The sequence below is a fragment of the Pelodiscus sinensis genome, chromosome 12 (assembly GCF_052426305.1).
Source record: "Pelodiscus sinensis isolate ZL-2025 chromosome 12, ASM5242630v1, whole genome shotgun sequence".
Classification (NCBI taxonomy): domain Eukaryota; kingdom Metazoa; phylum Chordata; order Testudines; family Trionychidae; genus Pelodiscus; species Pelodiscus sinensis.
Genome location: NC_143063.1, coordinates 3,282,132 through 3,293,988, shown reverse-complemented (window position 1 = coordinate 3,293,988; position 11,857 = coordinate 3,282,132). Strand labels below are relative to the sequence as shown.

Sequence of the window (11,857 nt, the reverse complement as noted above, 5' to 3'; positions counted from 1 at the left end):
CACTCGTTAGGGGGTAAGTGCTTCACTAGCTGGAGGCCAGATGAGTTCCCAGCATGCCTCGGGACCAAACCCAACGTGCCTTGCTGAAGTTCTGGGAGACCAGCAGAGAAACGGCGTCGGGAACACGAACCAGCCGCTGGCTCCTCCCTGGGTCTCCGCGCTGCTAAAGGCAACAAGCAGCCTCTTAATTGTTTTATATTCATTACTTCAAGCCCCTCACTTGGGCATTGGGAGGCTGAAGGAGCTGGTGCCCAGAAGATGCAAAGTGCAGCTCTCCCCCCCTCCGCCCCCCGCTTGGTGTTGCAGGGAGGCAGGGGGAGGGGAAGCAGACGGCCCCATTGCTGATTTGAAGGGAGCGGGGCAGACACACACTAGCTGCCTGGCTCCTTCCTACCCCCAGCACAGCAGAGGCTGCGCCCTCGTTCCCCCCACCCGCCAAATCCCTGCTTGGTTCCTGGGGCTCTTAGAGCCATTCCCACTAGCTGCTCTGCCCCACGGGGGGAGGCTGGCAGGCCCCTTCTGCTCTCTCCACCCTCCTTGGGGGAGCGACCCTGGAGCCCTGACGGCTGGGCCCGGGCACAGGCCGCTGGGCAATTCACAGCCAGAAAGGGGCAGGCATGGGTGTCTGACCGAACACGGCAGTTCTGGCCTGGGGCGCTTCCACGGTAGCCGCAGTCATGCACATCGCCCGCCAGCTGCAGGTGGGAAGGTGCCAGGCCAGACGGGCAGCAGGAGGGAAGGTGCCAGGTCGGATGCCCACCGGCTGCAGGGAAATGTGCCAGGCTGGATGGGCTGCAGGGGAGGAAGGTGCCAGGTCGGATGCCCACCGGCTGCAGGGAAATGTGCCAGGCTGGATGGGCTGCAGGGGAGGAAGGTGCCAGGTCGGATGCCCACCGGCTGCAGGGAAATGTGCCAGGCTGGATGGGCTGCAGGGGGGGAAGGTGCCAGGTCGGATGCCCACCGGCTCCAGGGAAATGTGCCAGGCTGGATGGGCTGCAGGGGGGGAAGGTGCCAGGCTAGATGCCCGCTGGCTGCAGGGGAAGGCACCAGGCCAGATGCCCGCCGACTGCAGGAGAAGGTGCCAGGCTGGACAGGCTGCAGGGGGGAAGGTGCCAGGTCGGACACCTGCCGGTTGCCTGGGGGAAGCCCCGCAGTGTCCGGTTTCTGGAGCCTATGAAGCCTGCAGGCATGAAACCAGCGGGGCCCCATTGAGGAGGAAGGGGACGCGACGGTCCCGGGGACCGTGCCGAGCGAGCCTGAGGGGACCGTGGCGATGGGGCAGAGGGAAACGCGGGGGGAACCAATGGCTCGCAGGGCACTGGCGGGGGGAAGGGCTGCTGGGGCGCACCGGGAGGTGCCCAACGCCCGGCTACTGCCTGGGGCCCGGCTGCCACCGTCGCCCCCTGGACGCGGCTGGCGTCTCTCTGCTCCGGCAGCAGCCGCGCCCGAGGTCCCAGGTTTGATCCCCGCTGCGTGCGAGGGTCAGCGCGACGCCCAGGGCACAGACGCCTCCCCTGCCCGCGGGGGCAGCCCCGGGCTGGGCGGCAGCGTGTGCAGGCGAAGGGCCGGGGATCCCCTCTGGAGCGGGCTGCCCCAGCGTCCCGCAGGCGCTTCCGGGCCTGGACCCTGCCAGGCCTTGCGCTTGCAGAGCTGCGGCCCAGCCGGCGGCAGGTGTCCCTAGCAGAGAGGGAGCCCCCCTCCCCGGGGCTGGGGGGTGAGGAACCCGTAAGGGGGGGGCTTTGATGTGAGCAAGTGTCACCCCCCCAGGACGGACAAAGAGCCCGGTAAAGCTGCGAGTTGAGTCCTGTTAGTCTCCAGGCCGACTCAGAGCCGGGCTGGCGGGTTCCCATTTCCGGGGTTTTCTCTGCCACCGAGAACTGTTCTTCCCAAAACAAACCCGCGGAGCCAGGCGCTCAGGAGCCCCCCGGCCCAATCGCAGGGGCTCGGGTTAGTGCCAGGAGAGCGGGGACGCGGCCGTCGGGCAGGGGGACGATTGTTGGAGCAGATCTCCCCCGGGAAGCAGGGTGGGGTCACTTGCCAACCAGCTTTCATGGCATCGAAGCCTCCGTCGGCCGGGGCCAGCCAAACCACACTGCTCCGGAGCCGCCAGGGTCCGTGCTCTGCTCTTTCTGCCGCGTCCCCCTTCTCAGCCGGCGGGATTGTGCGTTGCAAATACGTGCCGGGCCTGAGTCATATGTACACCAGTTTTAACCCTGGGACAGTGTCCTTAATGTAACCGCTGCCCGGTGACTCGGCCCATGAGGCATGAAGGGGTCCTGGTGGAAATGAATAGCCAGGCGCATGGCCTCTTTGCCACTTGGTGTCTGTTAGAGAAGACAGGCACAAAGGTTTCAAACAAACCAAAGGCCATTTTTCTTCACGCCGCGCACAGTTAATCTGTGGAACTCCTTGCCAGGGGATGTGGTGAAGGCCAGGACTTTTAACAGGGCACAAAAAAGAGGTGGATAGATTCATGGAGGTTGGGTCCATCAACGGCTGTTAGGCAGGATGGGCAGGGAGGGTGTCCCTAACCTCTGTTTGTCGGGGATGGGAAAGGGTGATGGGCTGGATCATATGATATCTGCTCTGTTCACTCCCTCTGGGGCACCTGGCACTGGCTGCAGTGGGCAGACAGGACACTGGGCTGGATGGGCCTTTGGGCTGACCCTGTCTGGCTGTCCTGATGCACCTGTCCACGTGCCGCTCTTAGCCGAGTTTGGAAGTGCTCTGGGGCCCTGCCTGTGGCTTGTGCCTCCCCACGGCGTGAGCTACTCAGTGAGTGCAGCAGCTGGCTGTGTTCTGCCAATGGGCTCCCAGCACCCCCTGCCTGGCAGCCTCTGTGGTCGAGGGCCCAGCCGCCGGCTCAGGCAGGTGCTCGAAGCAGGCTGGACACAGCGCCGCCCCTGAGGTCAGCTACCCCCTTCCCAGGCCATGGCCAGCACAGGCAGGAGTCCAAGCGAGAAGAGGCCCGGGGGCAAGGCCGTGCCCAGCCGCTTCCTCCCCCAGTTGGCAGCAGCGCTGGACAACCCGGCCATCAAGGCGCTGGAGGTAAGGGACCCCGGCGCGGTGAGAAGGCGAGACGCCAAGGGGTCGGCCTGTCTGCAGGGTGTGTGGGGAGTGCGAGGACGCCTCCTCCGGCCGCGCCGTGGGGCCGAGACGCAGGCAGGCCCTGTGGGAGCCAGCTCGTCTCCTGGGGGGGAGGGACGTGCTCTTTAAAACCGTCAGCCCCGGCAGATTAGGGTGCCCCTTTGGGGTCTTCTTTGCCTTGTGTACCCCAAGACAAGACCCCCTCCATCCCTGACTCCTGCACCTCACCCCCCAACCCCCGCTCTGGGCCCCCCCGCACTCCCACCCCCTGCCTTGACTCTGGCTACCCCCCTACACCTAGCCCCCCCCCACCCCCAGGGCCAGTATATGGAGCTCCTGCCCTGACTCCAACACTCCCCCACACCCCTCAGCCCCCTGCCCTGAGCCTCTTCCCAGCCGCCCACACTCCAGTGGGGACAAACAGCGTTAACCTCGGACAGGCGGAGCTCCCGCGGCAATTGCCGCTAGCTGACAGTCGCCGTATTTTCCATTCCAAACCCTCTTCAGGTTTCCGATTTGACTCCGCGTCCGGCAGAGCCAGGTCACGCCTGGTCTGATGGGGCGAGCAGCACTGTCCTGTCACAGCCGGCCCCCCCCGGCCAAGGGGGTGTTGCGACAGGACAGTGCCTGTAAGAAATCCAAGTTACTTCCCCCTGATCTGACCCCACAGACCCGGCGTCTGGGCCGTGCAGCCCCCGGCGGGCGGGGCGGGGCGGGGGGGCAGGCTCGGTACCCAGCGCCAGGAACGTAGCTCTGTCCTGAAGCAATTCACGGCCCAGAAATGCCCCCACCCGCTTGCTCCAGGCAGCTCCCAGCATCGCCTGGAGCCGCAGCACAGGAAGGGCGGATCGGAGTGCGGGCCCTTCGCTCCCCCAGCCCTAAGCGGTCGTCTCCCTCCCCAGTGGGACGAGGACGGGCAGGGAGTGCGGGTGGACGCCCGGCTGTACGGCGAGGAGGCGGAGGTGCACCGCGAGCTCTTCCCGGAGCTGAGAGCCCCGCGCTCTGTCTCCGGGCTCCAGGCCTGGCTGCTGGCCTCCGGCTTTAAAGTAAAGGCCACCAAGTAGGTGGGACGGTTCCCTGGGGGCTGTTACTAGCATCCCACTGCCGGGGGTCCCACCCCACGGCACAGCGGGCGCCGAAGGGCAAGGCCTGGTCCTTGGCTTCCAGGAGCTCCCCAACTGCAACGGCTCTGGCACCCCCCCGAGCTCCTGCCCTGGTGCCCAGCACACCTAGCCCCCTGGCTGGACTCTGGGGCCCCGCCCACCTAGCCCCCTGGCTGGACTCTGGGGCCCCGCCCACCTAGCCCCCTGGCTGGACTCTGGGGCCCCGCCCACCTAGCCCCCTGGCTGGACTCTGGGGCCCCGCCCACCTAGCCCCCTGGCTGGACTCTGGGGCCCCGCACACCTAGCCCCCTGCCTGGACTCTGGGCCCCGCCCACCTAGCCCCCTGCCTGGACTCTGGGGCCCCGCCCACCTAGCCCCCTGGCTGGACTCTGGGGCCCCGCCCACCTAGCCCCCTGGCTGGACTCTGGGGCCCCGCCCACCTAGCCCCCTGGCTGGACTCTGGGCCCCCGCCCACCTAGCCCCCTGGCTGGACTCTGGGGCCCCGCCCACCTAGCCCCCTGGCTGGACTCTGGGGCCCCGCCCACCTAGCCCCCTGGCTGGACTCTGGGGCCCCGCCCACCTAGCCCCCTGGCTGGACTCTGGGGCCCCCGCCCACCTAGCCCCCTGCCTGGACTCTGGGGCCCCCGCCCACCTAGCCCCCTGCCTGGACTCTGGGGCCCCGCCCACCTAGCTCCCTGCCTGGACTCTGGGGCCCCGCCCACCTAGCCCCCTGGCTGGACTCTGGGGCCCTGCACACCTAGCCCCCTGCCTGGACTCTGGGGCCCCGCCCACCTAGCCCCCTGGCTGGACTCTGGGGCCCCGCCCACCTAGCCCCCTGCCTGGACTCTGGGGCCCCGCACACCTAGCTCCCTGCCTGGACTCTGGGGCCCCGCCCACCTAGCCCCCTGGCTGGACTCTGGGGCCCTGCACACCTAGCTCCCTGCCTGGACTCTGGGGCCCCGCCCACCTAGCCCCCTGGCTGGACTCTGGGGCCCCGCCCACCTAGCCCCCTGGCTGGACTCTGGGCCCCCGCCCACCTAGCCCCCTGGCTGGACTCTGGGCCCCCGCCCACCTAGCCCCCTGGCTGGACTCTGGGCCCCCGCCCACCTAGCCCCCTGGCTGGACTCTGGGGCCCCGCCCACCTAGCCCCCTGGCTGGACTCTGGGGCCCCGCCCACCTAGCCCCCTGCCTGGACTCTGGGGCCCCCGCCCACCTAGCCCCCTGCCTGGACTCTGGGGCCCGCACACCTAGCCCCCTGCCTGGACTCTGGGGCCCCGCACACCTAGCCCCCTGCCTGGACTCTGGGGCCCCGCCCACCTAGCCCCCTGGCTGGACTCTGGGCCCCCGCACACCTAGCCCCCTGGCTGGACTCTGGGGCCCTGCACACCTAGCCCCCTGCCTGGACTCTGGGGCCCTGCACACCTAGCCCCCTGGCTGGACTCTGGGCCCCCGCCCACCTAGCCCCCTGGCTGGACTCTGGGGCCCTGCACACCTAGCCCCCTGGCTGGACTCTGGGCCCCCGCCCACCTAGCCCCCTGCCTGGACTCTGGGGCCCCGCACACCTAGCTCCCTGCCTGGACTCTGGGGCCCCGCCCACCTAGCCCCCTGGCTGGACTCTGGGGCCCTGCACACCTAGCCCCCTGCCTGGACTCTGGGGCCCCGCACACCTAGCCCCCTGCCTGGACTCTGGGGCCCCGCCCACCTAGCCCCCTGGCTGGACTCTGGGGCCCCGCCCACCTAGCCCCCTGCCTGGACTCTGGGCCCCGCACACCTAGCTCCCACCACACACCTGGGACCAGCACACAGAGTCCCTGTGCCAGGCCAGGTTCCACACGGGTTGAGAATTGAGGGGGAGTGAAGCTGACCCGGGAGTGGGCCGGGGGGGGAAGGTGAAATCGCAGAGGCCAGAGCAGGGGGACCAGCACCCCGAGTGGACGCTGTCGGGTTGTGAAGGCTGCTCCTCCTTGTGGGGGAAGGGAGTCTCTTGGGCCTGGCACCCCAAATGGGCCCCTCCGTGGGGACGGCGAAGCCCTGAATTCTCCCCGGTCCTGAGGCCCCCGGCTCCGAGACCCCCGGCTCGTTCCTAGAGGCTGTCCAGCGCGGCGCGGCCTGGGGCTGGGAGATGGGGCCGGGCCTGCCTCTGGGCTCCGTGCGTGTATGTCCCCTCCAGGGCTTGCCAGCCGGGGAGCCTCCCGCCAGCGCTGTGGCCCCGGGGCGGGGGCCCGCGGGATGGAGGAGCAGCTGGAGGAGCAGGCGTTGGCGCTAGCGCAGTGGCACAGGGATGCCTCAGGGGCAGAGGGTCCCACCCGGCCCTGACGGAAGCCAGGCCGCACTGAGGCCTGCTGAGTGACATGAGCCCGCCAGGCTGGTGGCCAGGGCTCAGACCCACCACCCAGCAGTAGGGCCAGGAGCTGAATGGGGCAGAACTGCCCTGGGGGGGGGGGCAGGGAGGCTGGGAAATTGGCCCCTTGGCACAGCCAGGGCTCAGAACTTCCATCCCGTCCAGGACCCGTCAGGAAACGGACCCGGGGCAGGTTCTAAGCACGTAACAGCCCCACCCCGACCCTCTGCTCCACCCAAACCGGGCCTGAGGTTCAGCAAGGGGGGGGGCATTTACACCAGCTCAGCTTGCGGTTAGGGCAGAGCAGGGGGGCCGGAAGTCTGGGTGCGGTTCTCCTGCCTCAGCCATGGACAAGTCACGGACCTGCTCCATGCCTCGGTTTCCCCATCTGGGTCTGCATCAGGGCTGGGGGGCGAGAGGCTAGCTGCCAGCCTTGGCAGGACGGCCGAGCCCCGGGGGAGGGGGCCTTCTGCCCTGCCAGGAGCCGCTGTTCACCTCTGCTTCTGCCCCACAGGGCTGACCCCTCCGTGCTGGTTTTCCAGCACGCCAGCTTCAGGAAGCTGCTTCCCAAGGCGGGGCAGGGGGAGGCGCCCCTCGCGCCCCGGCAGCACAAGAAAGCCAAGAAACGCAAAAGCTCCGTGGAGCTGGCAGCTGCTGCAGGCGGCGCGGCCGTGGCTCTGCCCCCCGACGCGCCAGGCACAGACCGTAAGTGCGGGCGCCGCAGGAGGGCAGCCGGCGAGGAGCCTCCAGGAGACAGGACCCCGGGGGGGGGGGGGCGGGAGGGGCGCTGCACAGAGCCGGTCACGGCTGCTCTTCGTCCTCCGACTCCCAGGGAGCGAAGGGAGAGTTGCCAGCCTGCTGTGCCCCCCTCGGCCCTGCCCGCGGCAGCCGGGAGGGAGAGGAAGGCCCCAGCCGCGACTTCGCCCTCGCTCCCTGGTCGGGCAAGGGGAAGAAGAGACGGGACAGACCCCCAGTCCTTCTGAAAGGGCACTGGGGCGGGGGGAGAGACGGCCCCCGGCAGGGGGCACCCCCCCAGCCAGCCCCTTGCACCTGCCTGGCCTGCTTAGTCCGGCAGCCTGCAGGAGAGCCCCAGGCCAGGCAAATGCCCCAGCCGGCTGGCTTCCTTTCAGCTCTGTTCTGGAGGCCAAGAGAGGTGGTACCGGTGCCCTGCGCCCTAGCAGGAGAGGACAGAGCCCGGGCTCTCCTCTAGGGAAGGAGGAACGGCCCCCCTCTGCCGGCCGGCTCAGCCCCACTCAGACTCCCCCCCCCCCCCCCCGAGGGTTGCCAGATGGTTTCAACAACAACACCGGACACACTTGACATGACGTCACAGTCGACATCGCAGCTGATTGAGAACACGCCGAACACTTCTATTGTCTCATTTCCATTGTCTCAATTTGTTTCCCAAACAGAAAGCTCAAATACTGGCCTGTCCGGTTCAAAACCGGAGCCCTGGGAACCCTGCCTGGCCAGTGAGAGGGCTGCCTGGCAGGAGGCGGCACCTGGGGGAGGCAGCAGGCACTTGGCTCTGAGGGCACGGCCCTGCAGCGCTGCCCGTGGCGCTGTGGGGGGCTAGGGTGTAATGCAGACCCCTGCTAGGTGCGGCGCCGTCCCCTTAGCAGCACCGAGACCGCAGACAGGCCGCTGTGCAGCCGGCTGGCTTTCAGCTCCCGCTGTAGAGGCTCCGACTCGAAGCTCCGGCGGCCCCAGGTTCGAGTCCGCCTGTCGGCGTCACACTGCTGCGGGTGTTGCCCTGGCCGGGTGATTTGTCCCCCACAGCGGTTTCCCCCCGCGGATGGGGCTGCATGTGCACCTGACACTTCCCCCACCAGCCGGCCTCCCCCCTACTCTCCCCACAGACCCCATTAGAGAGGGGGCCAGTCCTGCTCTTGCCGTGTGCCTCACTTTCCCCCTCGGGAGCCCAGGGAGCATGAGGCTCTGTTGCAGCTGCTGGGAGGGGGCTGGCCAGGGAGGGAAGCTGCGTACTCGGTGTCACAGTGGCGACGTTATGACCGCGCTAGGGAGGCCGCCGCGCCTGCGGCCCTTGTACCAGTACATCAACTACGACAACCCGGAGCTGAACAGCCCGGCGGAGGAGGAGAGCGACGCGCCGGGGGAGGCTGCCGGCGCCCAAGACGACGCAGACACCGAGGCGGCAGCGGGCTCTCGCCCAACAGGTACCAGGGACGGAGCGAGGGCACTGGGCCGGGCGCAGCCAACAGACCCCTGCTGGGGCGAACGCAGCCAGTTTGGGGGCTGCCGGCCGGGGGCTCGTGGGATCAGGTGAGACGTGGGGGGAGCATGTCCTGTTCCTTCAGGGGCAGCCCAGAGGTATCCTGGGGAGCGCAGTCCAGAGAGGTCCATGGCCATGTGTGCGGGTGGGGAGCGCAGTCCAGAGAGGTCCATGGCCATGTGTGCAGGTGTTGTCACCGTCCCTGCGTCCACACTCTGCCCCCGCAGGGCCGTTGTGGGCCCCAGCCGCACAGCAAGGGCAGGACTCTCCCCGACCACGCAGTCCAGATAGGGCCTGATCCAGCCTCGCCCGCCACTTGCCTTTGGCCCCCACGCTCTGGGGCAGGAATTAGTCCAGGCCCCCTTATGTCTGGGGCGTAAAAATCAGACCCCACAGCTTTCCCCCAGACTCCTCCCGCCTGCAGCACAAGGGCATGTTCCCAAAGCTGGCCACCCCTCCCCCCACAGAAACCCGCCCCCCCGCTGGGTGTGCCTGACACAGCCCCTGCTAGCCAGCTGGGGGGGACGTGAAGGGGCTCTTCCCAGGGCCGGCAGCAGGTCTGGGGCCTGCCCGCTGCAGCCTCCCGACTGAGCCAGGGAGACAAGGCCGGCCAGTGACCCCTCTCCAGGTGCCTGCACAGGCCGCTCGCCTCGGAGTGTGTGTGGGAGGGGTGGGGGGCAGCACTGAGCCCCCCTGGCCCAGACTCCGTGCTTCCGTCTCCCATGTGCCCAGAAGCAGAGGGGAAGCATCCAGCATGCGCCACGCCCCCTTTACGCAGCAATTCAGGGAGCGCCGTGAAAGGGAGGGGGCTGGGCAGGCTCACGGCGCCAGGCTCCGTGGGACCAGCGAGGAAAGGCTGAAATAGGGGGGTAGGGAACGAGAGGATGAGCGTGAAAAGGAGACGAGCGGCTCGGCCCCGTCTCTGAGCGCCAGCATCAGCCAGCACAGGGGAGCCCGTGCCAGACACTAGCGAGGGAAGGGAACAGGCGCCAGGTCTGGTTCTGCCCTTGGTAGGGGAAAGGCTGGCCCCTCCTTTGGGTCCAAATCCCTCCCTGCTGCAAGGCGGCACCGTGGGTGGCCCATGCCGCTGAGTGATGCTCAAAGGGCACAGGCCTGCCCTAGAGAGGCACAGCTGCTCCCAATCACACGAGGGGATCCTGCCCCTTCTGATCCATGGACAGCTGTAGGGAAAGCAAAGAAGCTGAGCCCACCGGGTCTACCTCACCGTCCTCCAGGGGCCTAGAGAGATGAAAGCCCGGCAGAGCGGAGGAGCGCCCCACGGCGGCCTGCTGGCAGTCTCCTCCCCGCCCCACCCACTGGTTTCTGCACCAGGAGGGGAGCTCCGCGACCCACCCCTCTCGCCTCTTCCCGGCAGGAGCGAAAGACAGGAAGCCCGAAAGCTGCACCCTGAGAACGCCGCCCCGGGCAGAAGTCGACAAGTCAACCCAGGTCGACATCGACAAGATGCTGAGCGTCTGCGCGGCTCACCTGGTGCCCCCGCTCTCCCCGCAGTATAAATAACCGCACCCGCTTCCCGGCTCCGGCCGACCTGCGGGGACCCTGGGTGGGGCCGCTTGACAACTGCAGGGGAGGCGGGAGGCTGCCGGGCGTGGGCCGAGTGTCCCTGGGAAAAGCCACCGTCTGGAACGCCGCGGCATCACCCCAGCCCTGCTCCTTAGTCGGGGGCAGCTTAACATGTGCCTCTGCCACTTCTCAAATAAAGACTCCGAGCGGCTGTCCGTGGTCTGCACCTCTGCAACGGGCTGCGGCCGGGCCTGGAGCAGGCGGCCACAGCAGACGAGGCTTCTGGTTCAAGAGGTGGGTGGAACAAGTCACTGGGGTTCAGATTCAGCCAGCACCGCATAAGCTATCAGCAGTGCGGGGAAGTCCAGCCCCCCCAGACACAAAAGCTGCCCCTCGCCAATAGCCTGTCCTAGATTCATAGAGCCACAGAATCCCAGGGCTGGACGAGACCTCAGGAGTCGAGTCCAAATAAAGGGGAATAATCACTTCCCTAGATCGGCTGGCAACGTTCCTCCTAATGCCCCCTAATATGTCACATGAGCCTTCTTGGCTAAGGGCACCCTGTTGACTCAGATCATGTGGATGCAGCCAGGGGAGGAGACTTTCAGGGAAGGGGCGCTGGAGGTCAGAGGGGTCGAGGGCTCGCATGCCGAGGGAGGCGGCGGCTTTCCTGGGCAGCGTTTCTCAGATCTCAAAGGCTCAGTCGCTGTGGAGCACAGGGCGCGAAAGTCCTAGGTGTGCAGGCCAAGGCTGGTGGAGGGAGCGCAGGCCAGAGACTCAGCGGGAACCCGGAGCAGAGGGCTGTACTCCCATAGGGCCGCTCGCTGGGGGTGCAGGAATACGGTCCATGGGGAGCTACTCCAGAGGAGCACGGCTAGGCAGGTGAGAGCAGCGCAGTCCTGGCGCAGGCCCAGCCGAAGACCCAGGGAGCCCACCTGCCCGCCAGGAGGAGGAACTGGAGATAGGAATACAGCCTGCACAGTGGTTACCACCTGACGGCTCAGGGGCACTGTGCCCATTTGTCCAGACTGGTGGCAGCCGCCGTGCGCTGCCTGTTGAATTTCCCCGGGGACAGAAGGGCAGGACTTTAATAGGCTGCTGCAGCCACCTCACTCCAGGGCACAGGTGGCTCCGGCAGCTGCACCGGAAATTCCAGAAGTGGACTGGACGATTACCCCAAGTCCCCCTCCCCCCCAACTGGTATTTTATTGATTTTATGCCCCTGTAAGTCAACACAGATACAAGGTGCCGAACTCAGGCGGGCGAACTCCTCCAGAGCGCTGCCAGCTCCACTCTGAACGGGATGACTTGGAAGCACTGCCAAGAGGGGTGGGTAATTACTTTCACAGGAGGCAGGGGGGCACATTTAATGAATGTTGGCCCATGGTCATGGACCGGCTCCATCTCTAGAAGGGGCAGGGCTGAGGACTAGCCTCTCCCCAGAGCTGTCTGGGGCCAGAGGCTTTGAATTCAAAACACAGCAAAGGGCTTGCAGCTCCCAGCCCCTCTGCTACCGCAGTGCCTGCCAGCCCCTTTCCAGGGCTGCTATGGCTATTTAAAGGGCTCCTG

At 67.4% G+C, this 11,857-nt stretch overlaps 1 protein-coding gene across 1 annotated transcript; it reads left to right on the top strand.

Annotated features, from left to right (window-relative positions):
* The first annotated feature begins 1,345 nt into the window (after window positions 1-1,345).
* Window positions 1,346-10,285, top strand: C12H16orf86 (chromosome 12 C16orf86 homolog). Its single transcript, XM_075940517.2, has 6 exons — window positions 1,346-1,457; window positions 2,929-3,048; window positions 3,990-4,147; window positions 7,046-7,236; window positions 8,553-8,708; window positions 10,140-10,285. Exons 2-6 carry the CDS (start codon window positions 2,932-2,934, stop codon window positions 10,283-10,285), a joined length of 768 nt encoding a protein of 255 aa, XP_075796632.2. The 5' UTR covers window positions 1,346-1,457; window positions 2,929-2,931.
* The last annotated feature ends 1,572 nt before the right edge of the window (window positions 10,286-11,857 follow it).